Here is a 26,733-nt window from a genome sequence, read left to right as displayed (position 1 = left end):
GTCTCAGCTGAACCTGCAATATCTTCTAGGTATATCTGTATTATACAAAGCCTTACGATAAGCCCCTGAATTGCTGAGTAAGCAAGTGATTTTTCTACTTTACTGGAGGTAGTGTGAATTGGCCCGCCCTTAGGTGCAATCTGGTAATGTACATCAACACCTCAACTTGCATGCTTGCCCAGTAAACGGACTTCCAAGTGCTCATCTTAAGGACTTTATTGAGGATGAACACTGAGGTCATTGACTGAAGGTGGCTCAGGAGAGAGACTAGAAACAACCTAAAGTCCACCAACAGGGACTGGTTAGATAAATGACTGTCCAGCTATTCATGGAATGGAGGGCAGGTACTAAACACGAGGATGCAGAACTTCATATGAGAATGGAAAGGGATGTTGCTGATGAATTACTTGTAACAGGAGTTACAAAACTATGCTTATTGTGATGCCTTTTCTGTTAAAAAAAAATCGGTTTAGGTGCATTTTAAAAAGCAGTGTGACCAATCACAAAGGGACAGATATCATATGATTCCACTTATTGAGGCACTTAGAGTAGTCAAATTTAGAGAGACAGTGGAATGGCATTTGCCAGGGGTTGGGGGTGGGGTTATGAGAGTTGCTGTTTAATAAAAGTTGGGAAAGATGAAAAAATTCTGAAGACGTATGGTGGTGATGATCGCACAGCAATGTGACTGTATTTAATGCCAGAGAACTAGGTACTTAAAAATGGTTACAATGGTGTATTGTATGTTAGCATTTTTCTTAAAAATAAAATAGCTGGAAGGATGTTTGCAAAAATAATGGCATTGTTCTTTGGGTGGTCAGTCTTTGTTTTCTTTACAGTGAGTACACAATATTTTTTATATTCAATGAGATCATCTTGGCCAGCTAGTGAATCATGGATTCATTGAGTATCTCTATTTCTGTTCAAATTAAGAAATGTTATTATGTATACTCAGAGCCCGCCCAGCTCCCCGCCCCCATCTGCTGCTAAGTGGTTCTGTCTGGCAAGTTTAACTTAGAGGCAAATGTCTGGTTCTTATTCCCCTTGCTCCTCTCTTTCCCACCTCAAACTTCCCAAGACTGGCTGAGGGACCGACACTGGCTATGGATCCTGCCACCTGGCTTAGTTCTCAGCTCCTATAGACCATTCTTATTCCCAGTGGACATCACTATCTTCATGGAATGAAGTGGACACCACTGCCTTCATGGATTGAGTTATTGGTACCATTTTCTGGCTGCCAGAGGGATTTGTGTGTATCTGGAGAGGAGGGGGAAGCTCTGGAGTTTATGGAACCCATTATAGCAAAGCTGCATGCCAGCCGAGCACTGGCAGAACAGGGAGCTATGCCAAGGACCCGTCCAGGGCTTCCTGCCCCTTTCCTCCCAACTCCAGAGCAAAGGTTGGAGAATAGTGGTGTGGGATCAGGGTAGGAAGCAGAGATGATAGACCCCTTATTCAATTCTCAGCTTGAAGGCTACCTGTGGCAGGTCTTGGCTGCTCAGGTGCATCCCCTGCCAGGCCAGCTGAGATCCCTTGTATTATTTTCTCCAATGCCCTTGGCTTTCTCTAGAGTGTAGTGTTCACTTACTTACCTGCATGTTTACGGTCACTCTGCATTACTCCTCAGGCACAATCCTGATCTGCTCTGTTGCTTCGTCACTAGATCCTGAAACAGTGCCAGTGTGTAGTGGGGGCTCAAATATATTTTAAGAATAAAAGAAGGACTGAATCAGTGTGAGAGCATTGAGGAGTCAAGACCCAACATGTGTGCCCAGCTTCATGACCGTGCTGCCCCTAGCATCCTCTGAGGGCTGAGGATGATGGCCAAGTCTTCCTCATGGGCAAGAACCCAGGATCCAATGCTAGCTCTTGGACAGGGGAAGTGGCCAGATGTTGAAGAACACATTTGGGCTCTGCATTGGTTATCTACTGCTGCATAACAAATCACTCCAAAGATTAGTGACTTAAAAAAGGAAATAAGTATTATTTTATAGTTTCTGTGGATCAGGAATCTGCACAGAGCTTAGCTGGGTGCTTCTGGCTGCTCAGAGTCTCTCATGAGGCTGCAATTGAGGGTCTGGGATGCAGTCTCATCTGAAGGCACCACTGGGGGAGGATCCATGTCCGACCAAGCTTATTCCCATGACTGCTAGCATGATTCCTCTCTGGCTTTGAGGAGTCCTCCTTCAGTCCTTGCCATCTGGGCCTATTCATAGAACAGCTCATAGTGTGGCTTCTCTTAGGATGAGCTACCATCTAGAGCAAATGAGAAAGGGTGAGAGAGGGCAGTCCAAGATGGAAGCCATAGATTTGTAATAACCTAATATCTGTTGCATTTGCTATTCATTGGAAGAGAGATTAGCATTTGTGACCCACTGCATACTCAAGGGAGAATACTACACACGAGGAATCTGGGATCATTAGGATACATTAGGACCCTGACCATTAGGCTGCTGACCACAGAAACCCCAGTACAAATCTCAGGGGTGAACTCAGTTGTGCATCCCCCATAACTCAGAAACTATCCCATATATCAGCACTCCTGGTCATTGCCAAACTCCAAAACAGTCCAAATGTTCATTAGCAGAGGAACAGGTACATACATGTATCCATCCATCCATTCATCCATACATGGCATCATTCATTCTGGGTACAGTGGGATAATAATAAGTAAAAAAATTAAAAAGAACTGTGTTGGCTTTGGTATTTTGAGAAGGAGACACTAATATGGGATTAGATATACAAATATTTTTATGAAGGAAATACCTGAATTATTACAGGGACAGGGCCCAAGAAAGGGAATAGAATGTCCAGGCCAGGATGCCAACCCCTGACAAAGAAGGAGGAAGAGGGATGAGGTGGGAATTTAAAGACAGGTTTAGTCAGGCTATTGGGAGGTCCTCAAGCCCAAACTGCACGCTAGAGGAGGCCCAAATCCCACAGGAATAGGCTGGCATTTGGAGACTTTCCATGCTCAGCCAGCGGCCAGGAGGAGCATGCAAGAAATGTGACCTGGGAGCCGTGCATTTCCGTGGCTGCTAGGTAAGTCAGCGTGGGGTGGTAAATCTCAAACACATGATGGTGAACGGGATAAGGCCACGTGAAGGAAGCAAGCAATAGGTAGAAGTATAAATACACAAAACAGTAGACATTGGTCATGTCTAACTAAGGATGGATGTACCAAGAGTGAGGTTGTGCATTTAATGATGGGGACACATCCCGATATCCCGAGAAACTTGTTATTGATGACTTGGATGTTGTATGAATAGCATAGAGTGAATGTAGGTAAACCTAGATGATGTAGGTCAACGACTTGACTTGGCCTCTTGATACAATCAAGAGATGGCATGAATGTAAGATGCATGAGGTTGCTACCAGGATAACATTTCACATTGTTTTTTTTTTTTTTTTTAGGCACTGAAGATTGAACCCGGGAGTACTTTACCACTGGGATACATCCCTACCCCCCGTTTTTTTTCTTTAGTTGTAGATGAACACCATGACTTTATTTATTTATTTATTTATTATTTACTTATATTTCATGTGGTGCTGAGGATCAAACCCAGTGCCTCAAACATGCTAGGCATTCTACCACTGAGCCACAACCCCAGCCCCCTAGCCCTTTGTATTTTTTATTTTTATCTTGCTAAGTTGCTGAGACTCTCCCTAGGTTACTGAGCCTGGCTTTGAGCTGGTGGTCCCCCTGCCTTAGCTTCCCGAGCCACTGGGATGACAGGTGTGCACCCCCATGCCCAGCTGGTGATGGGAACTTTTTAGTTCCATTGTAATTTAATGGGACCACAGTTATCTATGTGATATGTTGTTGACTGAAATATCACGGTGCGGTGCATGGCTACATAAAAACAGAAGAGGAAGTGTGCACTGAGCTCAGATTGGAGTTAGGGAGGGAGTGGGCAGGATTCCCCAGAGGTGATACCTGATTCCAGGGGAAGCTGGAAAGTCCAATGGGACTTTCCCCATAGACTGTGACTTTAAAACTGATAGAATGGGCTGGGGATGTGGCTCAAGTGGTAGCGCGCTCGCCTGGTATGCGTGCGACCCGGGTTCGATCCTCAGCACCACATACCAACAAAGATGTTGTGTCCGCCGAGAACTGAAAAATAAATATTAAAAATTCTCTCTCTCTCTCTCTCTCTCCCTCTCTCTCCCCTCTCTCACTCTCTCTTTAAAAAAATAAAAAATAAAAAATAAATAAATAAAACTGATAGAATGAGAGACAGGAGACATGATGAAAGTGCAGGTTATCACCTGCAGGCATCTGAGCTGTGCTGTCACCTGCTTTAACCCAAGACGGGGAATGCCTGCTGACCACCCGTACACAGTGCCAGCAGAGCTGCTGTGGGTGATGGGCATGTCTAAGGCAAATTAGAACTTCGAGGGAGGATGAATTGGACGACCATAAAAATGAGCTCATAAATTACAAGAGGATGAGATGTGTGGCAACAGGTACCCATTCACAGTACGGAGGCAGCAGTAAGGGAGGAGGCAACAGAAGGGCAGAGAGAGGATAGTGGCCCTGGGTTCTGACAACTGAACAGGAGTTTTCCCAGAGGGGCCAGTCCCATCAGAGCGAGTGTTTACAAAGCTCTTACTCTGTGCCAGGCACATGTTGGAAGTACCTGATAGATGTCAGTTCTTTTAGCTCTTAGGGAAGGAGGCATTGTCAGGTCCCCACGTGCCCAAGGCACACAAAAGTAAAGAATCAGGCTCATGTGGAAGTCAGAGTCAGTGGGAGAGCTGAATTGACCTCAGAGTCCCCGCACTTGATCATACCAGGTCTTCCTACTGTCAGGGGTGACTTCTGGTGGGATGGGGATGATCAGGGATGTCAGAGGCTACGGTAAGCACTGCGAACATCCTTCTTCATTCAATTCCCTCTGAGTGCTTCTCACTTTGTTGAGGAGCAACTCTCAATTTCAATGCTACTGTGCCTCGAATGCTCTAGACAAATTGCTACATTTCCCTGATGGAGGGAATGGGAGAGAGAGAGAGAGAGAGAGAGAGAGAGGAAGAAACAGAGAGAGATGGAGGAAGACAGACAGATTTGGGCAACACAATCTATGTTTTGTTCCAGTTCTACTTGTATTTGTCGTTATCTATTTATGGTTAGTGATCTGACTTTACATTAGAGACGATGATATGAAGCTTTGTTTTGAAGTAGGAATACTTCAACAACAACCAAAAAGTCAATTTAAGTACAACCTTTAAATCCATAATAAAGATTTGCTGTCTGTGGTGAAGGGGCCCTAAGAGGTCAATAGTACTACCCTAGCCTCAGTGTGTTCCCCACCCCCCAGAGAGTCCCTGGGCTCTAAAGGGTCTCATTCCCAGATGCCTCAGGCTGGTTTCATCTCTCACAGGTGCTGAAAGTGAGCATGGCCTGCCCATCTCTGATCCCCTTTGATCACAAAGGCGCAGCTCCAGCTGGGCACAGTGGTGGACATCTGTAATCTCAGTGGCTCGGGAGGCTGAGGCAGGAGGATGGCCAGTTCAAAGCCAGCCTCAGCAGTTTAGTGAGGCACTCAGCAACTCGGTGAGACCCTGTCTCTAAATAAAATGCAAAATAGGGCTGGGGATGTGGCTCGGTGGCTAAGCAACCTTGGTTTCAATGCTTGGGACCAAAACAAAAACGAAAACAAAAACTGCTCCTGGCAAATACGTCGGCTCTCCTAATCTACCGCTCCAGTCTTGGTTTGCATGTTCTTTGCTTGTGTCTCTGGACTCAGGCTCTCTCAGGGTGTCACCTTTATTCCTGCAGCAGCAACAGGGTTAAAAAAAAAACAAACCTTACCCATTACCCCACCTCGGGGTTTCTAATGGCTTTGCTCCATTAATAATTTAGTGAGGTGGACTGAACTGGATTGATTCTGCCCCAAATCAATACGCAAATGATTATCGTTTCAGGGCACTTTTGGATGCTTCAGCAAGGCAGAGGGGAGCTGTCTGATTGAACATTGGAACTGCACTCACTGCTTAGAGTTACTGCAGACAGAGTTATGTAAACCAAGGCATGCCCCGGGTGCTGACATTTTTATGGCAATAAAAGCCCTGTTTTGGGAATGGTGCTTTTATGACGTACTTAGGATGACTGTTCCAGACCTATAATTTTAAAATTACTGCTGAATACTGAAGGTGAAATGATTTTACTGCTGATGGTCTATTAAATTTGTAGGAACCAGCAATGGCTTGCAGAGGAGCTATGGCTAGATGCACTTGGCTGTATGGAGCACATTGCCAAGGATGTGACTACAGATGCGGCAGGGCTGGTGGGGTGGACTGTGGCTGGCTGTGCCTGGGTATGTGCTATGGTTTGGATATGAGATGTTTCCCCAAAGCTCCTGTAATATAATTATTATTATTATTATTATTATTGGTATCAGGGATTGAATCCAGGGGTGCTTAGCCACTGAGCCATATCCTCAGCCCTTTTTATTTTTTATTTAGAGATAGGGTCTTGCTGAGTTGCTTAGGGCCTCGCTAAATTGCTGAGGCTGGTTTTGAACTGGCCATCCTCCTGCCTCAACCTCCTGAGCTGCTGGGATTACAGGTGTGTGCCACTGTGCCCAGCTAAGCTCCTGTATTATTGCAGGAATGTTTCAGAGTGATTGGATTCTGAGAGCTATGTCAGTCCATCCTAGTCTGAGTGGACTCACTGGGTGATAACTGTAGGCAGGTGGGGCATGGCTGGAGAAGTTGGGTAATGGGTTATGTCCTGAAAGGTGCATTTTTCCATGATCCCTCCACACCCTCTCTTTTTCTGCTTCCTGGCCACCATGAGCTGAGCAGCTCTCCTCTGGCAGGCCCTTTCTGCATGATATTTTGCCTCATCTTGGGCCCACGGCAATGGAGTCAGCACACTGTGAACTGAACCTCTGAAATAGGGAGCCAAAATAAACTTTTCCTCCTCTAAGTTGCTCTTGTCAGGTGTTTTGGTCACAGTGACACAAAGCTGACTAACACAGTCCACCTGACTAGATGGCCCTTGGCATAGGAGCTGTCTGGCTCATAGTAGGCCTCTACATACAGAGTGGTTGGATAGACGGTTGAAGGCCTTGCCCGGGAGTTCTCAGTCCTCTGGGCTGACTTCAGGGCTCTGGAGGTCCCTGCTACCCTGCCACCTGCCTCACCTTCCTGCATCACCTCCACCACGTGAGAGCAGGGCCCAGGTGAACCGGCTTCCCTTAGCTCCTGTCTCTGGGGTGGCGGGCAGGCAGCCCCAGGACGTGCCCACACACAGCTCCCCCGCGGCCGCACGCCAAGCCAACGCCAGAGCCAGGCCAAGAGCAGCAGTCTTGGGGCCTGCCCACCACCCACGTCCTGCCCGGCCTTCTGGGCCTGCTCCTGGGGGCAGGACTCGGCTCCCATCCACACGGCAGCCCCCCGGGAGGACAGGCCTCTCTCCCTGTGGGTCCCATCCTCAGGGATCTTAGCAAAGACCCATCCCCTCATGTTCCAGGCCCAGCCCCCAAAGCCTCCCAGGCCTTCAAGTCTGCTGCCCAGCCCCCTGCACCCTGCAAAGCCCTGACCACTTCCCCACCTCGATGCTTGTCACTCTGTCCCTCCCTTGGGCTCTGCTGGCTTCCTTCCATCCTGTCCCTCAAGCAGCTGGCTCCTGCTGCTGGGACGATGCACTGTGGCTCCCTCTGGTCTTCACCTGGCTGGCTCTCTTCCTCGTCCAGGGTTCAGCTCTACTGCCACCTCCCCAGGGAAGGCCTCCTGAAGTGGCCCCAGGTCACTGCCTGGTTCTGCCTCACTGCAAGTTCCCCTTGTTCTCGGGGCCTCACTTCTGTGGCTGTCACCTGTCTTCCTTGCTGGATTGTCAGCTGCGTGAGGGCGGGGACCATGCCTCTGTCGTTCTCAGCGTGGAAGGGGCCTGTCTCTCAGGTTGTGGGCAGTCTACTTGTGTTTGTTGACCTGTGGTGAGCGGAGTCGTTTTCACCCGCTGGGCCTTCTGCCATGACGTGATGCCTCACCCTGGACTCAGAGCAATGGAGTTGGCTGACTAGGGACTGAGACCTCTGAAACTGTGAGCCCCAAATTGACTTTTCTTCCTCTAAATTGTTCTTGTCAGGAATTGGTGTCACAGCAATGAAAAGCTGACTAAAAAAGTATTTTCCACAGTGGAGCAGGCTCTCAGCTCTAAGCTTTTCTCTCCCCACTCTGGCAGACCAATGCTCTGGAAAGACAGAGGCCATAGAAAGCTACACCAAACCCCAAGTTTATGAGCAAATGTTATAGCCATCAAATTTTGCAACATATTTTTAGAATTTTAATTTAGTTTTAATTTTTATTGTGGTAAATTAAAAAAAAATTTTTTTAGTTGTCAATAGACTTTATTTTTATGTGGTGCTGGGGATCGAACCCAGTGCCTCACCATGCTAGGCAAGCACTCTACCACTGAGCCACAACCTCAGCCCCTGTGGTAAACTTTTAAAGATTTAAAATCCTCCCCATCTCTTTCTTGGCACTGGGGATAGAAGCCAGAAACACTACCCCTGAGCTATATCCATAGCCTTTTTAAAAAGGCCATTCTTGAATTCACGATCCTCTTGCCTTAGCCTCCTGAGCTGCTGGGATTATAAGCATGTGCCATAATGCCTGGCTTGGGGTTAACCATTCTTAAGTGCACAGTTGGGTGGTGTTAAGTAGATTCACATTTTTGTGCAACCATCTGTCTCAAAAACTCTTTTCATTTTGCCAAAGTGATATTTTCCCCTCTTACTAGCCCAGGTAGCCACCACCCCACTTCTTGTTTATATGAATTTGACTACTCAAGGAACCTCATTTAAGTGGAATTGTATGGCATCTGTCATTTTGTGGCTGGCTTATTTTATTTATCATAATGTCCTAAAGGTGCCTTCATGTTGTGGTAGGCGTTAGAATTTCCTTTCTTTCCATGGTTAATAGTCCATTGAGGGGCTGGAGATGTGGCTCAGCGGTAGTGCGCTCGCCTGGCATGCGTGCGGCCCGGGTTCGATCCTCAGCACCACATACCAACAAAGATGTTGTGTCTGCCGAGAACTAAAAAATAAATATTAAAAAAAATTCTCTCTTTCTATCTCTCTCTCTCTCTCCTCTCTCACTCTCTCTAAAAAAAAAAAAAATAGTCCATTGAATGCTTATAGCACATTTGGTTTATCCATTCATCAGTGAGCAGACACTTGGATTGCTTCCACCTTTTGTCTCTGGTGAGCATTGCAGCTACAAACATGGGCATACAGTATCTGTTAAGGTCCCTGCCTTTGATTCTTTTGGGTATATACCCAGAAGTAGAATTGCTGGTCACATGGTAATTCCATTTTTAATTATCTGAGGAACCGCCATAGTGTCCAATAGAGTGCACCATTGACATTCCTACCAGCAAGATTTCCAGTGTCTCCACATCCTTGCCAACACTTATTATTAGCGTATTTTCTCCCCAGTAGTCATCCTAATGAATTCATAGTACTATCTCATTGTGGTTTTCATATTTTATCCGATTAAACCTTAGCTTCGTTTCTCCAGAGCCATTTCCCGTCATCTTGTCTCCCTTTTCTATCCTCCCACCTCCTCACTTCAAAATCATACAACATTATCTCCCATTTAGACATGTCATGTCACCGGTTTTCATGCTAATTTCTACCTGAATTGCTATGATTTAAAAATATCATTGGAGAGATAAGGAGAGTAGCTCAGTGGTAGAGCACTTGCCTAGCATGTGCAAGGGATAGTAGTAGTAGTAAATTAAAGAAAAAAAATCATTGGAGAAACATGGATTTTAATATACAAGAACAAAAAAACCATTTAGAAGACTGGATCTTATAAAGCATCCTAAGACAGTTTCTTCCCAAGAAGAAATGACCAAAGAGATGCACACAGACCTTCTTCTTTCTCTGGTAGCTTGAGTGAGCAGCTGGTTCTGGGTGCCTGAAGTTCTCTCCAAGGGAGCCCTGGAGGCCTGGGGATTCATCACTATGTCCATATAGTGTGTGCTAGAGAGGATGCTCCCAAGGCTGAGAACATTCCTCTGAATGATGTCTGCCTCCACCTCTTGGATGTCCTCCTGGTGGGACAGAGGAAGAGTCGAAATAGCTCTGGGAAGTGTGGAAAAGTTCTAGGGCCAGAACAAGTTGATGGTGGATAGAGGCTTGGACAGGTAGCAGGTAGAGATGGTCACACAGGATCACACAGCTTAAGCTAAAAAACTCTGAGTTCAGTTCTGGAGCACTTTCTGCAGGGAGTGTGATCCAATGTGCACGGTAAAAATGTGGGAGATGGATTTGGAGGCAGAAGGTCACACTGAGCCTTCTATAGAGCTTCAGGAGAGAGGAGACAGTGACTGGAAGAAGGGGGGACTGGCCTTGGTGATGGAGAGATATGTGCAGATGTGAGATACACCGTGTACACCAGCAGGTCTTAGTGATGGATTGGACGTAGAGAGATTGCAGTAAAAGTTATTGAGTCAGTAAGTGATGTGGCCATGAAATGATTTGGGAACAATAAAGCAGGAGCAGATCACAGGAGTGAGAGGTATCTGGTCTGCAGCTCTGTTTGGAACAATGAAGGGTTTCCCTCCTGGGGAAGACCTCTGATGAACCAGGTGGTTGTAAGATCTCGTTTCATCTTCATTTGCAAAAGCCACTTTGACTTTTCATGCTTGAATAGATTCTAGTGATTTGAAATCAAGGCAAATTGATCCAGCTCAGGATCTTCTTAATTAGTGTCCAATAAGCAGTTGGCTGAGAGGCTTGAGTTTGCATCTATGGGGGCGGGGGGAAATGATGAGGAGAAGACACTCCTGTGACATTGGCTTTCTCCATGTCAGGTGGGGTTCTAGGTGTGTGACTGGTAAGTGAGCAACAGCAGTGGCCTTGTTGTCTGGGGAGACAGTTAATGTGGGGTGCCTCTGTGTGCCTTCTCCTCTCTGCCTACCCTCTTGCTCCTTACTTCTGGAGCAGATTATTGAAGGCCTCCTGGACCTATGGTCCATGCCTCAGGAGATGCCCGGGAGTGCTATGCAAGGGAGTAAAAACAGGGCTTTGCTTCCTCCTAACTAGGAAGCCCAGCTTCCTGCTGAGACTCTTGTCCTGTGTCTGAGCTCCTCCACTCCACTGCAATTCCCTCACCTGCCCTAGCCATCCTGTTGTTTCAGATCTATTATTTACATCACTCCTTTCCCAGTAGCTGGAAGGTTTTGATGATGACTAGAAACCTCCTGTATACAACTCAAGCTGACATGGGACTTTTATTGCAAATAGGAGGGATCCAGGTGGCTGTAGCTAGGACAGAGGAACATGCAGCAGAGACAGAGCTGTCAGGAACCATTCAAGAAGTGGTGAGAAGGTGGTGAGGGAGAAGACCGGGCAAGGGCTACAAAGAGGACCCCCAGCAAGCCCCTACCCTATGAGACGGCCTCTAGATCACCTTAAGGCTATGTAAGAAATGGAGTGTCAGATAACCAAGATCTCAGTATGTGCAAGGGCAAGGGTATACCAGGGAAACACCCACATGGGCACAAAATTTGAGTGCCATAAAATTCAATACTCAAAATAAATCAAATTTTAATGCAAGTTTAGAAATCCAAACAACTGCAAAAAATATACATGATGAACACAATGAGGAATTGATATAATGACCAGTTGTTTATGATCCTGCACAACTGTTCAATGGGGACAGTTGTCTCCTTTCAGCCCTAGGTTCCTAGATATTTTGGTCATTGCTTGCTGGGTAGGTTTGACAATGGGCTGTGAACAGATTGGGGAACATGAAGCCTTATATACGGTCATGTCTTATGATTGTAGAGTTTTATTAACCTTTCCTACTTGGTTCAACATATGGGATGATAACTTGACAGCTGTATATAAGGCTACATTTTCCTTTTGTCTCAGGCTCCAATGGGACTCCCTGTGGTATCGGTCTCTTGATTCCTTGTATAACTTGCAATATGGACATTGAAGTAGGGAGCATTCTCAAGCAGAGACAAAACTCTCTGCCAAGGGCCTTGTCTATGTCGAACCATTTTGTCACGTATAAATAAATGCCTGGTCATGGGTGGTTAGGGATCTGAGGAAATTCTGAAAGCAAATTACACGAAGGCTAGTGCTTTATATTGCAAGTCAGAAATGTGTCTCATTTTTTGGTTTTTAAATCCTTTAATACATCATCTAAGAAAAAGCCTGCTTTGGGAAAAAATCACCACAGAATTAGAAGAGAGAAGAAGACAGATAAACAAAAACTAAGGGTTTCCCCCAAAACATCTTCTTAAAAATGCGGGTGAGACCCGGGTGAAAATGAGTTAGTAAGATACTGCGTCTACAACATTCACTAATCAACTATCCATTCGTCCCAACCTTCTCTCCTGTGTGTGTGTGTGTGTGTGTGTGTGTGTGTGTGTGTGTGTGTTCTCTATTGAACTCAACTCCTTGGTTGATAGCTGTCGGATGGCAACCCGGAGGCTGAAAGGCAAGCGACCTCTCCATTCCTCAGTGCCTGTGAGTTGACTGGGTGGCTCAGGGTCCCTGAGAGGGGCTGGTGTCGTGGGCCTCTCAGGGTGCTCCCCAATCTGCCCTCACAGGCTTTGCTTTTTATAGAGGAATCACCTTTGAGATGTGAGGGGGTGGGGCACTTGAGCTGTGGCAAACAAGCACCGAAGAGCACCAACAGGGACCGGAGGGAGGCAGGCTGAGCTCCGAGTCACCACGCACTGTCTCGCTTTCAGGACCCCTGAGCCGCTCTAGGCCGCTCTTTCTCTGCCACCCGGCGGCCCTCTCCCTCCCTCCCCAGCGCCGCCTTCTTCAGCGCCGGCTCTGGGAGAGAAGAGTTCGTGGGCTTGGGAGACCCGGCGGTCCCCGACTGGGACGCGGGCGCGTTGCCAGCCTCCGGAGGCTCGGCTGGAGGACCAGAGGACGCGGGACCGGGCCAGGGCTGCGTGGCGGAGCTGTCCAGCATCCCGAGGCGGGGCGTGAGCCCCCGGCCCGCCCCAGCCGCCTCCGCCCGCCCTGTCAGCGCCACTGCGGCTCGGCGGGCGCGTCACGTGGCTGGCGCCGCGCGGCCTCCAGGCTCCGGGCTCGGGCAAGGGGCCCGGCGGGAGGACAGACAGACCCGCGGAGGCACCATCGGCGGCACCGGCCGGGCGGGCTGGGCGCGGCGCGGGGCGGTCCGGGGGCGCCGGGGCCGGACAGGCAGTGCGCCGCGGGGCATGGGTGCTCCGGAGGCCCCGGGGCGCAGGCCGGCCTCGGCGCGGCACCCAGGGCTTGGGGGCAGCGGCGGGCAGGGGTCCTGCCCGGCGGCCGCCGCTGACCCCCTGCGGGGCCCGTGACGCCGCGGCCGATGTGGCCCCGCAAGCTGCGGGCCTGCATCGCCGCCGCACAAAGAGGCCGCCGGAGCCGCCGCCTACAGCCCGGCCGCAGCAGCAGCAGCAGCAGCGCGAGCCCCAGCCCGAGCCTGAGCCGGAGGGCAGGAGGCGGCGCCCGCGCGCGGCCGGCCCCGGCATGGAGAAGCGGGCGGCCGCGGGGCTGGAGGGGGCGCCGGGCGCCCGGGCGCAGCTCGCCGTCGTCTGTCTGGGTGAGTGGGCCGCGCAGGCCTGGAGGGTCCGGGTCCCCAACCTCGCAGCTCCACGCCCCCCCTGGCTGGACTCTGCGCCCGCCCAGCCGGCGCTGTCCGGGACCCGTGCTGGGGTGGCTCCTGCTCCCGAGCCCACTCGGCCTGCTCGGGCCTTAGGCCTGGGAGGGCGGCTCAGCGCGTAGTCCTGGCCCCTGCCCGCCTCCGAGTAGCGCTCTGGCGCCGGCGGTGAGCGGCGCACAGGCTGCGGGTTGGTGCAGGAGACGGGTCCGCCAGGGTCTGGGGTAGCAGCAGCAGCTCATCCCCGCCGGCCGGCATTCAGCTTGGTGGCGATCTGGGCCTCCAGAGCTGCTGACAAAGGCCCCCTGAAGAAGGAACTGTTTCCTGCCTGGAGTTTAGGCGGGGGTGGGTGCTAGCCAAAAGGGGACTCAGGATGCGGAGCCGGGGGAGGATTCCAGAGAGAAGGCAGCTGTGCGAATGACTCATTTTCCCTTTGTGTCGCCTCAGCCCCAGCGGGTGGGCCTGTTCAGCACAGGATGGCGAGTTCCTGGATGGCCAGAGACCTGTCCAGGCCTGGCACCTGGGCCAGGGCTCCTTTCCTCCTCAAGAGTTTTTCTGTCCACTTTTCCACGACCCACGTTGCGCAGAGGGGAAGGAAGGAGTTAAATGCTCAACTCACATGGCTCCTTTATTTACCTCCATGAAGGAGGAGGGAGGCCCTTAGCAGAGCTGAGGGTCATTAAGGGACAGGGTGATGTCACTGATGAGGGCTCTTTAACCTGATCAGTTTGCTGAAACGACTGAAATGACAAAGTGAAGAACAACTCCATTGGTTTTAAGCTGTATCCTCCTCTGTCCCCTACCAATCAGGGGGCTGTGCCCCAGCTGTGTGAGCTGGTCTTAATCAGGGACATAACCTCCAGAATGTCCACCTCTCAGTTTGGCTGTGGTCATGGGTTCTGGGTTCTGCATTGCTGTGTCCCCTGGTGAGCAGTTCCTTCCTGCTCAGATATGGGATATGGCTCTGCCTGGCAGAATCTGGGTGTCCTGAAGTGGCCCAGGACAGGTGACCAGGTCTGCAATGACCCTCCAGAAATGCTCCCTGATTCACTGGCATCTTTGATGGGGGAGGGAAGCACTCTGAACCCCAGGAACTTAGGTCTGCCTTCCCCTTTATCTGTGTTCTCTTCTGGGCCTGAGACCCCCTGATCAGAGCAGTAGATAAAAGCAAAAGAACCTTATGGAGGTGGGTACTTGAGGGGGTGGCAGGATAATTCTTTGTTTTCCCTCTCAAGGTCAGAGTGGCTCAGTGAAGAGGGTCGCTGTTCTAGATGAGTGTCCCTGTAAAATGGGGATAATTAGAACTTCTTCCCTTCCCTTTCTGGCTGCTGGGTAGGTGACGTGGCTGAACCAGGTCTCTGTGATGGGTGGCTCTAAGAGGAAACCCCCTAAGTGGTATGATGTGGTGTGATGGGACCAGACTAGCACGTTGCTCTCTCTGGCCATGGATGTGTCAGGCTCTCTGGGGTCCTTGCCTCTATGCATCCCAGCAGAACCAGGGGTGGAGCAAAAGCCTCAAGCAGCACTCTGGGCCTTGCCCTTGTGAAAGGGACCAGCCTTGGGTTCAGCTGTGTTGTTCTATTCCCCTGCAAGGCCTGCCACTGGTCCAGAGTAGGTGCCTGGGACCCTGAGGGCCACTATGCCCTTCTGACCCCTCTTTATGTCTCCCACAGTGAACCTCTTTCTCACGGGAAAGCTCAGCAGTGCAGTTCCAGCTCTAGGTAAGTAAGCGCTTTCTTCCTCTCCTTCCAGCCCCTCTGGGTTGTTGACCTTTGAGGACCGGCCTTCAGATCCTAGCTCCACCCTGCAGTCTGCTGGCCTCTTATGGAGAAAATCAGTTCTTGTGAATCTTTTCTCCATCATAAAGGAGTTCTTTGGTGTTGGGCAAGCTTGAACTTCCCTGAGCCTCAGTTTCCTCTTCTGTTAAATGGATGAATAAAGGTCTACATCAAAATATGGTCTTTATATTAAATATAAACCAATAAGGCAAGACACTCAACATGGTGTCTGGCATGTGTGGCTTATTACTACTGGCAAACTACCAGCCCCCTGTGCAACTGACAGATTGTGCCTCCTGTAGGCCGTGGGGTTCCTTCGGGCCCTGAGATGCTGACCTGTGTTAAAACAATGATTCAACTTACAGAAGTAGGACTGAGTGATGACACAGAGAAACCAAGACCATTGGTAGAATTTTTGTCTCCTCATGAGAGATGGGGACATGCTGTACCACACAGGACCATGGGGGATTACTAGGTTTGGGAAAGGAGAGGCCAGAGCCTTTGTTGGGGTTTCCATGGGAAAGTCAAGGCAGGCAGAGCAAACAGCTCAGGACAGGCCGTTTTGAATAATCCTGGGGACATGGGCTGTAGGGTGGTCTCTAGCTCCTGGTCCTGGGTCCTAGAATGTATCAGGGCTGGGGAAGTATGGGCTTGGTGTGTGAGAGGCAGGTAGAGGGCAGGTGAGAGCCTAGCCTGGGAACACTGCACAGGAAAGGTGAACATTGGGCTGCTGACTTGCAGGAGAGAGATCGACTTTGGCCAGTAGTACACACAGGATGCGAGGAGCACATTGAAGGCTCCGTGCTGGCCTCCTGCCTGTCAGTGTGGGTTGGTCATCCAGTGGCCATCTTAGGGCTCTGGCCTGGTGCCTAGCATAGCAAAGACTGTCAGGAGCAGGAGGGGCAGCCAAGAACATCTATCCTCCATCGCTGAGGGGTTGCCAGGGATTGGTGAATGGATAAATCCAGGCCTTTGTGGCCCTCGCTTCCATTCAGAGAGTTCTGAGAAAGGACACGAGGGGAGCCTGTACTGTAATTGATACACCCTGATAAACCTCACCATCTCTTACTCATTCCACATATATAGAGGCATCTTCAGCAAACCCTAAAATGCTATTCAAGTAAGGACAGGTATTTGCATAAAAACACTGGGTCAAAGTTAACTCAAAGTCCTCAGGGAAGATGTGTGATGCCCAATCTGGGACCCTGGACTTGCTTTTTGTCTGCTGTGCTGCATGGTAGGGCAGGAGCTGTTTGAGGTTTCTAGTTCTGCCCAGGGACTGGCTGGCTACAAAAACCCATTGAGCCTGGCTCAGGTACTAGGAACTTTCAGGGGGAGGTACCCTTGCTGGCTGCAGTCACAGGGATAGGAAGGTCAGGGCACAGAGGCTTGGCTTGGCTTCTGTTTGCTCCTGAATTTCTCTGCACCTGAGCTCCACACTCTCTGCAGCCACGTGTCCACTGCTGACCTGGGCTGGCCCAGGGCCTGGCCTTGCTCAGCACTGACCAGCCTAGTCCTGCTTGATGTTCCAGCAGAGAGGACATTCCAGTCTCCTATCCCAATTTCCAGGAAAAGACTGGCTTAGCCAGAATCAGATGTTTGTGGTCAGGGTAGAGTAGGAGAAAGGGACAAGAAGGTTTCACATCTCACAAACATGAGCCCCAGGCCAGTTCTTCTGCTAAGGTGGTGGGTAGGCATGTTGCCCCAAACATATCTGCCACATTCAGGGTTGGAAAAGTGATGCTCCAAAGAGAAGGACCACTCATGGATCTTGGGGGAGAAAGACACCTGTCTGGGTCTTCATGTTTGGTTGTTCTTAACTTTTAAGACCTTGGGCCCCAGCAGGGTCCACATTGCTCAACTCCAGGGGTTGCTGTTTGCACATCGATTCCCATGCATGGTGCCCTTGGTGTTGTGATTTTACACACAGCTTGTGTGATGATAGGTGGTAGTGTGGGACGCTAGCTCTGATCCCTCCAGCATTACTACCAGCTTCTGACGGACCGAGGCTCCCCCTTCCAATAATGTTTCGCGACTCTGCATTTGTAGAACTTTCTCTGCTGTTCCTATTGTGAAGGAGACTACATCAGGAACTACTCCCCCACCTCTTCTCAGAACTGCCCTGGGCTCAGATAATCTCCAGGACCCAGCTAGGCTGCCCAGGAACCTCACAGGTTTTTGTCCCTCAGTCTCTGCTCTGCCCCAGGTATGTCAGGGACTGACTGGATCCGAGGACCCACCTCCCACATTCCCTAGAACCCAGTGTGGCCCCAAGAGGTGAGTCTGGGCAGGGCTTACGCTGCCTGACACTCATCTGACGATTTCCCGGAGTGTCGGGGGTGGGTCTCCAAGCTCCCTGCCATCAGGTTACCCAGACGGCTTGTCCAGAGTATCGATCTCACCTCTGGAAATCAGATCTGCAAATTGTGCTTCATCAGTTCTTGCTCCTCTCAGGAGTATTTGACGACTTTTGGGCCAGGGAAAAAGGACACTGTCCTTTGAAGTGCCCAGTCATCTCTTTCCCACTTACGCGGGGGTCGAGAGCAGAGGCAACCTTCTGCCAGAGTGAGGTCAGCTCAGACACTCCTCTCTGTGTGCCCCCAAACCCCCCTGAAGCCCTCTCCTGCATTAGTATCTCCCAAACTCATGGTTCTCCCACCTCTCCTCTGTCCACCCAGCCTACAGACCCTCACCCAACCCTCCCTTCCTGGAGAGTCCCCTGCCCCACTGATAGCCCCCCCCCCATCACTTAAATCATCCCACTGAGACAAGCAACATACACTGATTCCATTTTATTGACAGACAAGCTAAGGCTCAGGGCAGAACGTTGTCTGTCTGTATGATGCTGGGACTGGATTCATGACCTTATCCCTGTCTGGCCCTGGGCCCTGGGGTGGTGCTGTGGGGTGTGATGAGGCTGCCTTTGCAGAGACAGAGCTAGAGGGCCCCTGTCTGAGCTGGGGGCATCCACCAGGCCCATGGCCAAGTGGCATCCAGTCAAGAGTCCCTGATGGAGCTCCTGGAGGACCCCAGCCTCCCTTCTGCTCCACACTCCGTCTGCACCAGGCTGGGCTGGTGGCTGCAGACTCCCTCCCCCTGCCCGTGACCCACTCTGGAGAAGAGCAGACAGTTAGCAGAGGGCCAATGCCCTTGATGCCCCTGACATGGGGATTTCTGGGGAAGTGCTGGGGGCCTTTGGAGTTGAGGCCATCTGGGAGGACATGTCACTGGTATTTTGTGGAAAGCTAGAGCTTGGCAGGTACTGGTCCAGTCATCTGGACAGGCTTCCCAACCCTTGAGCGAATGGCCAGCCACAGGGGGTAGCAGGGAGATGTATTCTGGCTACGGCAGTTGGGAAGAGACTGAAGTGGCTGGTGACATTGGAGGGGCCTGGCTTTCCTTGGCCAGTGTGGATGAGACACCTGGCCTCTTATTGTCCTGACAAGACGAGTAGGTCTCTGTCTATCCCTGTGGGTCTGGGGCAACCCTGTCCTTGGAGCTGAGGATAAAGATGAACAAGGGCTGTTTCCTGCCCTTGCTGACCCAGAGGCCTGGTGCTCTGGTTTAATGTGCTCTAGAGACTTGATATGGGAGCAAGCTGTGCCCTCAGCCTTGCTTGGCCCTCCGTTCCCAGGAACCTCCTTTCCAGCACCTTCTGGAGAGAGAAACCTTCCCGGGCATGCCAGGTCAGCACTCAGGTCTCTGGGAGACCCGTGTGACCAATGGCCTCACCCATCAACAGGAACTAGGCTGGGGCTGGGGGTACCTCATACTTTTGGCTAAGACCTGTTCCATTTGTTTAGTGCTTGTCTTCTTGTCCTGGGAGTGGTCACGTGGCTCCCATTTCCTGGAAAGGGAAGAACCTGAAGCACAGAAGGCTGTCTCCCAGGACCATGTGGAAGCACCAGGTCTAGGGACACTGGCTTATAAACTTGCTGAGCTGGGACTGTTGAGGCTCTGATGGCCTTATGGTGGCCAAGCTTCTTTAGGGCCAAGGGTGGCATTTCTGTTCTAGCCTTTTGATGCTCTTGTGAGCAGTCAGCGGGGGTGACCAGTTTGCGGTTACAATGTTGGATAATCTGGATTGACCACTCCGTGGTCCAGGGTGACTGGCCATGTGTGGCAGGCTCCTGGGGTCAGGGTTTTGGGCTAGAGCATCACAGTCCTTCCATCTTGTGGAAGCCTGTCATCAACCCATGCTGGGGAGGAGAGGGAAATCCCTGCCCTGGTAGATGCTGGGGAGGAGAGGTGGGGGATGGGGACTTCACTGGGGCAGCCTGGGAAGGGCGTCTCTGAGAAGGGACCTGGGACCTGACAGCTGAAGCGGAGCAGGCATGAAATAGGAGAGTAGGGAAAAAACCTTCAGGGCTCAGCAGGAGCAAAATCTCTCCATGCGCAGGACCAAGGGGCTTGGGGTTATGGGAGCCATGAGGCTGATGGGGTGGGTGAGTGAATCTTGTGCTTGTCCCAAGAGCATGGAGTGTAGGGAGACCAGAAGGCTTTCCTTCTTACTGCAGCTGCCCCATTTGGAGTCCCAGAGAGTCTTGCTGAGGGGGTAGAGAGAACGTGGCTTCTGGGGCAAGAGTGGGAAGTTAAGGGGGGGGGGTCACTTGATCATCACTTGTTTCTCTGAGCCTCAGTTTCCTCCATCTATAAAATGGATCTTGCATTTGTCCCAGATTAGATCAGATAAACTGACATGGTGCAGGCTTGAGGATACTGTGAGAAGGTGCACCAAGTGTATAGGCCCACTGCCTGGCCCTGGAACGCCTGGGTATTCTGTACTGCCCCTGCGGTCTGGTGCCTTCAGCCTGGGTGTGCTCAGCTAGCAGGTGGAGGTTGCAGATAATGAATCAGTTAAAGGGAAGCCAGTAGTGTGGTGGGCTCCTCAGTCACACTGGCCAGTGTGCTGCTCTGTGTCCATCCTGGACATGGCATACAGTCGACACTCTATAAATGCTTGTTGGCTTAGGGCTGGCTGTGAGAGGCTGAGCTCATTAAAGGACCAGAGTGAATCCTGACTCTGTCATTCACTGGCTGTGTGGCCCTGGGCAAGTCATTTATCCTCTCTGAGCCTCTTTCCTTCTCTGGTTATGACCTCTACCTTCAGTGGCTTTCCATGTATACTCAGGGTAAGACCCCAGCTCTGCATAAGGTGCACTCAGCCCCAGCCTGTTTCCAGCCACTCCTGGACATTGCTGCCTCCCTCCGGGCCTGTTTCATAATCGTCACTAGGCCTTCTGTATAAGTTGTCTGCTTCCCTCCCCAGCCTGTGAGTTCCACAGGGCAGGACTTTGGCCTGCCTTACTCAGCATGCCTATCACTTTTGTTTGGTACATAGTAGGTGCTCAGTGAATGTGAACAAAGCCCCTCTCCTCCCAGGGCTGATCTGCATTTGGCAGGCCCCAGGAAGGGCAGGCAGGGGACCCCAGTGAGATGGCTGGTAAGCCTAGCAGGCCCAGGGTGCAGAATTCTCTCTGAGCTGAGGCCCTGAGGCAATGGTGCTGCCCTTGCAGGTGCTGGTTGCCAGGGGGAGTTGGTGGCTCACTCTCAGCCCTTCCAGAGACCTGGGCTTTGGCCTACAGCATGGGATGGGCGCTGTGCTGCCCCAAGTCCAGGAGAACCCTTCTGGACCTCCCCCACCCCCACTACTGAAGTCTTGAGTTCATGGCTGGCCATGGCCTGGCTACCCTTAGCTGCACTTGATGGCACCATGGGAAAGACCTGCGCTCAAGCACACCCCCGACCCACTCTCCACCCAGACGTGGGGTGGGCACTTCTCAGCCTCCTCTCCTGACAGCTGCCTGCAGTGGGAAGCTGGAGCAGCACACAGAACGGCGCGGTGTCATCTACAGCCCAGCCTGGCCCCTCAACTACCCACCAGGCACCAACTGCAGCTGGTACATCCAAGGCGACCGTGGGGACATGATCACCATCAGGTAGGAGGGCCTTGAGGGTGTTGGGGGCAATCAGTGTGGGACTTTACATGCTGGGTGAGCATATGGACAGGTGTGTGAGTGTGCATATGCGTTTGTGGACTTGCACAAGCCCATTCCTGAGCAGGCATCAAGGACTTGTGTATGAGCACATACACATGCATGAGCCCATGTCTGTAGATGCAGGGAGCACATGCATGAGGTGTCTGAGAGGACACTTGTGACCATGTGTGCACCTATGTGAATGCACATGAGCATGTGAGTGTGCCCAGCTCCCTGGGCCTCTGTGACTGGGTGTTCCAAGCCAGGTCTCTTGTCCTGAGCCCTGGGAACTGGTGGGCCTGATCTGACTGCCTCTGACGTAGCAGAGCTATCCTCTGTCCTGCAGGGGTGGCTTGAGGCCAGGCTGGCTCAGAGCCCAGAACACAGTTTTCCCAAGGGGCCTGCGGTGGTCTCAGCAGGGAAGGGAAGCAGGCAGGAGCTGTGCCTTTGAACTGCAGAGATATGCAGAAGGAAACGGGGGTGTGGGAACAGATAGCGGCACTGAGGAGCTGGAAGGCCTGGCTTGAGATGGTCATGGGGACATTTAGTTAGGGGGTTACTGTGGGTTCCATCTGCTGTTGTTCTCCTAAATGCCAAAGTCCAGACACCCCTGGCACCCCGCTGCCCAGGGCCCAGTTACTCCACAACTCCCAAAGACAGGGATGTGAAGGCCTTGAACAGGGGCTATCTTGGTTTCTGTGCCTCAGTTTCCCTATGGCCACAGGCCATGGCTCCAGGGCCAAGGTTCCTCCCTAGGTGATTAGCTGTCACCCAGCTGCAGCACTGGCCCTGTGGGCACAGCCTTATCTTCAGTGCCGTCTTTGGGAGTTTGTGCGGGGTCTGTTCCAGTTGACCAGGTCTGGGAGGGATGGGGGCCTTCAGCCTCCACCCTTCAGGGGAAAGTGTCCAGGTGGCTCCTGACCCTCCCACTCTGGCCTTGGGCTGGGTTGCTGTGTGTGGGCTGATGGAGAAAGACAGGGAGCTGCAACCGAGTGTGATCAACGCTGTCCACAGATGTCATGATTCTTTGGACCTCTAGGTGGGGACAGGACTAGGAGTGGAAGAGCAGGCAGTTTGGGAGACACAGGGCAGGGGTAGTAGGTGGGGCAGGCTGGCCATCGTCGCTGTGAGTTCTGGCCTGAACACTCTGCCAGTCCATGGCATCTCTGCCTGCCTCACCCATTTCTGTGGTTGTGTCTGTTCCTGTAGTTTCCGCAACTTTGATGTGGAGGAGTCCCATCAGTGCTCCCTAGACTGGCTCCTGCTGGGTCCAGCGGCCCCGCCTCGACAAGAGGCCTTCCGGCTCTGCGGCTCTGCCATCCCGCCCGCCTTCATCTCTGCCCGGGACCATGTCTGGATCTTCTTCCACTCAGATGCTTCTAGCTCTGGCCAAGCCCAGGGCTTTCGCCTCTCCTACATCAGAGGTGATGCCAACCAGAGATCAGGGTGGGGACAGCATGGAATGCTCAGTGTTTGGCTCCTGGGTTGGGGCAGTGCCCTCTACTCCTTGCAGGGTTCACTCTGACCAGCCCTGTCCATCTTAGGATGTGGGTGGGACTGTTAAGGTGCTGCACCAGAACCTCTCCAGGTCACTGACCCCACTTCACAGACTTGCCCTCAGCCAAAGGTCAGATCAGAGAATGAGCCCACTTAGGAATCCCAGTGGCCTGGCCCTTCCTGGTCCCAGCTGCAATGGGGGGTGCTCCTGCCCACTCTTGGCCCCAAGCCCCCATGCTGGAGGGGGGCTCTGCTCTCCCCTAACTGCCTCCTTCTACCCGCTTCCTACAGGGAAGTTGGGCCAGGTGTCCTGCCAGCCAGATGAGTTCCGCTGTGACAACGGCAAGTGCCTTCCAGGCCCGTGGCAGTGCAACACTGTGGATGAGTGTGGAGATGGCTCTGATGAGGGCAACTGCTCTGCCCCTGCCTCTGAGCCTCCAGGCAGCCTGTGCCCTGGGGGCACCTTTCCCTGTAGTGGGGCACGGTCCACGCGCTGCCTGCCTGTGGAGCGGCGCTGCGACGGCACGCAGGACTGCGGCGACGGTTCTGATGAGGCTGGCTGCCCGGACCTGGCATGCGGTCGGCGGCTGGGCAGCTTCTACGGCTCCTTCGCCTCCCCAGACCTGTTTGGTGCGGCCCGCGGGCCCTCGGACCTTCACTGCACATGGCTGGTGGACACGCAGGACCCTCGGCGTGTGCTGCTGCAGCTGGAGCTGCGGCTGGGTTACGACGACTACGTGCAGGTGTATGAGGGCCTGGGCGAGCGCGGGGACCGCCTGCTGCAGACGCTGTCTTACCGCAGCAACCACCGGCCTGTGAGCCTGGAGGCCGCGCAGGGCCGCCTCACTGTGGCCTACCATGCCCGCGCCCGCAGCGCTGGCCACGGCTTCAATGCCACCTACCAGGTGAAGGGCTACTGCCTCCCGTGGGAGCAGCCATGCGGGAGCAGCAGCGAGGGGGATGACAGTGGCACCGGAGACCAGGGTTGCTTCTCAGAGCCGCAGCGCTGTGATGGCTGGTGGCACTGTGCCAGCGGCCGGGATGAGCAGGGCTGCCCCGCCTGCCCACCCGACCAATACCCCTGCGAGGGTGGCAGTGGCCTCTGCTATGCCCCTGCTGACCGCTGCAACAACCAGAAAAGCTGCCCAGATGGCGCCGACGAGAAGAACTGCTTCTCCTGCCAGCCCGGCACCTTCCACTGCGGGACCAACCTGTGCATTTTTGAGACGTGGCGGTGTGACGGCCAGGAGGACTGCCAGGACGGCAGCGATGAGCACGGCTGCCTGGCCGCTGTGCCCCGCAAGGTCATCACCGCTGCCCTCATCGGCAGCCTGGTGTGTGGCCTGCTGCTTGTCATCGCCCTGGGCTGCGCCTTCAAGCTCTACTCGTTGCGCACGCAGGAGTACAGGTGGGTGCCCCTCCGTGGCCGGGGCCCTTGGTTTCCCTGCCCACCGTGTGTGCAGCAGGCCTTTCCAGTGGGCACTGCTGGGTCTGGGCAGCTCCCGTTTTCCAGATGGAGGGGCAGAGTCCCTGAGTCCTGTTGGGGACCACCAGGAAGTTGGCCAGCCCTGCCACACTTCCCTTCTGTCCACTGCTTTCAGGGCCTTCGAGACCCAGATGACGCGCTTAGAGGCTGAGTTTGTGCGGCGGGAGGCACCCCCATCCTACGGTCAGCTCATTGCACAGGGCCTCATCCCACCCGTGGAGGATTTTCCCGTCTACAGTGCATCCCAGGTGAGCCTCAGCAGGCGTGACCCAAGACCCGGGGGACAAAGGGCCAGGAAGGACAGCGTGTGGGACAGCCTGGTCCAGGGGTCACAGAAGGGGGAGGTGAGACCTGGGCTAGTGACCTAAGGGGACCCCAGCCAGGTAGAGGGGATGCAAGTTGGTCTTGGGTTCCTTGGGGGTATGCTGACCTCTGCCCCTAAGTGGCCACTCCCTTAGCTGCTGCCCCACCCTCTAGGCCTCGGTGCTACAGAACCTTCGCACAGCCATGCGGAGACAGATGCGCCGGCACGCCTCCCGCCGGGGGCCCTCCCGCCGCCGTCTGGGCCGCCTCTGGAACCGGCTTTTTCACCGGCCACGGGCACCTCGGGGCCAGATTCCACTGCTGACTGCCGCACGCACATCACAGACGGTGCTGGGCGACGGGCTCCTCCAGCCTGCACCCGGGGCCGCCCCGGATCCCCCAGCATCCCACACAGACACAGGCAGCCCCAGAGCAGCTGGGGATGGACCTCCCAGTGCCCCTGGCCATGCACCAGAGGTGGGAACTTCAGTGTCACCCCCGCCCTCGGGCCTGCGAGACCCAGAGTATGGGCCTGTGAACAAGGACAGAAAGGCCTGTCGGGAACCTCTGGTGGATAGCCCGGCCCCTCCGGACACAATTCCTGAGCCCTGCTTGGCCCAGGACCCTTACCCCCAGGCTCCCACTGCCAGCAGCACCCCAGACCCCCACTCCCCAGAGCCACTGGAGGTCTGCAGGAGCTCCCCACCACCCTGCTCCCCAACACTGGAGGCCAGTGACGATGAGGCTCTGCTGGTCTGCTGACCCACAACACACGCTGGTGACCGCCATAGCCCCGCTTTGTAACCAGGGAATACACAGTCATTTCTACCCTGCCTCCGCGTCCTTTCTTGCAGAGCAAGAGGCCCACCAGCAGCCCCATTGGAGGGTCTGGGCCCTGAGCCAGCAGCCTGTATCAACTTGGGTGGGCATAGCAGAGGGGGGCTGGGGGTTGGCTGGGGGAAAGAGGGTGGAGTGACGAGCCTGTCTTTGGGGTCCCTGCACACATAAGCACCTGGGGGTCTCACTCCTCCACTCCAGTTCAAACCTGGGAATCCATTTCCAGAGAGGCAGGGAGGCCAGGGCAGGGCTCTCTGGGGTGTTTTGTGTGGCTTTTTGCTTCATTCCCCCCTATAGTGGCACCAGCTACTCCCAGAGCTGTGCCAGAAGCTATAGTAATAGGACTGAAAGGGACCCTGGGGGTATTGGGCTTCACCAGTGGTGAGGGCTCTGTCCACACTGAGTCCTCTTCCCATCCTTCCTAGCAGGGCCCCCCCGAGGAGCTGGGCGAGGTGGTTCTGCTCCATGAAGCCATCATGGGCCTGGCCAGGCTGGTGCCCTTTGCCGTTTGTGATCTGACCGAGGGGTCAACCTCCAGGGGACTGTGGCAGGGATGGAAATGTTGGTATGAGGTTGAGGGCCATGAGACCTTTTGCAAGCCCTGAGGTTCCCAGGCTATCCTGCTCTGTACTTTCTCAGGGGACAGAAGCTGAGGCACCAAGGGAGAGTAGCCAAATCCATCCCGTCCTGTCTCAGGGTCTCAGTTTCCCCACCTGTAGACCAGGGCGAGGCTGTGTGCACTCAAGTCCCAACATTCACTCTGGTGACTTAGGAGAAGAAAGATGATCCTGGCCAGGAATCCCCAGGCTCCCCTGAGGTTGGCATGGGGTGATCCAGGGAAGGGGCAGATGGAGCAGCTTTCTCTCACTGTCCCTCTTAGGCAGGTTGGTTCTGGGCTTCACTGAGCCAGCCCTAGGTCAAGCATCAAGACCCTCAGAGACTAAGAGCCTCCTCAGTGGCATCTCCTCCAGGGTCTGCCGTGGCATCTTCCCAACTAGCAATGTGCGTGCCCCCCGGGGAGGTATGCCACCACCTGCCCCCATCAGGGTCCACCAGGGACTCCCCTGAGCACAAGCGAACAACCAGCCCTGTTTATTTGTAGGCCTTTTCAGAAAAAGCTAGCAGGGCAGTGCTAAGACAGGAAACCCCCGTCCACCTTGTCTGGGCTTCCTTACAATAGGCCTCTAAGAGTCATATCTCTTCTTTCCGGAAAAAAAAAAAAGTTTTTGCAAAA

The 26,733-nt window shown here is 53.1% G+C and overlaps 1 protein-coding gene across 1 annotated transcript; it reads left to right on the top strand.

Annotated features, from left to right (window-relative positions):
* The first annotated feature begins 13,208 nt into the window (after positions 1-13,208).
* Positions 13,209-26,692, top strand: Lrp3 (LDL receptor related protein 3). The gene is made up of 7 exons (XM_026391218.2): positions 13,209-13,563; positions 15,294-15,341; positions 21,199-21,337; positions 22,586-22,800; positions 23,165-24,281; positions 24,475-24,607; positions 24,837-26,692. Exons 1-7 carry the CDS (start codon positions 13,491-13,493, stop codon positions 25,422-25,424), a joined length of 2,313 nt encoding a protein of 770 aa, XP_026247003.1. The 5' UTR covers positions 13,209-13,490; the 3' UTR covers positions 25,425-26,692.
* The last annotated feature ends 41 nt before the right edge of the window (positions 26,693-26,733 follow it).

This window comes from Urocitellus parryii, chromosome 15, assembly GCF_045843805.1.
Source record: "Urocitellus parryii isolate mUroPar1 chromosome 15, mUroPar1.hap1, whole genome shotgun sequence".
Taxonomy (NCBI): Eukaryota; Metazoa; Chordata; class Mammalia; order Rodentia; family Sciuridae; genus Urocitellus; species Urocitellus parryii.
This window is presented reverse-complemented; position numbering and strand designations above follow the sequence as displayed.

What these genes read in the sequence shown, in the direction of transcription:
- Lrp3 (XM_026391218.2), top strand. Translation starts at nt 13,491, where the DNA reads ATGGAGAAGCGGGCGGCCGCGGGGCTGGAGGGGGCGCCGGGCGCCCGG. An exon ending in GGGGACATGATCACCATCAG is followed by an intron (nt 21,338 to 22,585) that starts GTAGGAGGGCCT and finishes CTGTTCCTGTAG; the next exon opens with TTTCCGCAACTTTGATGTGG. An exon ending in TCGCCTCTCCTACATCAGAG is followed by an intron (nt 22,801 to 23,164) that starts GTGATGCCAACC and finishes CGCTTCCTACAG; the next exon opens with GGAAGTTGGGCCAGGTGTCC.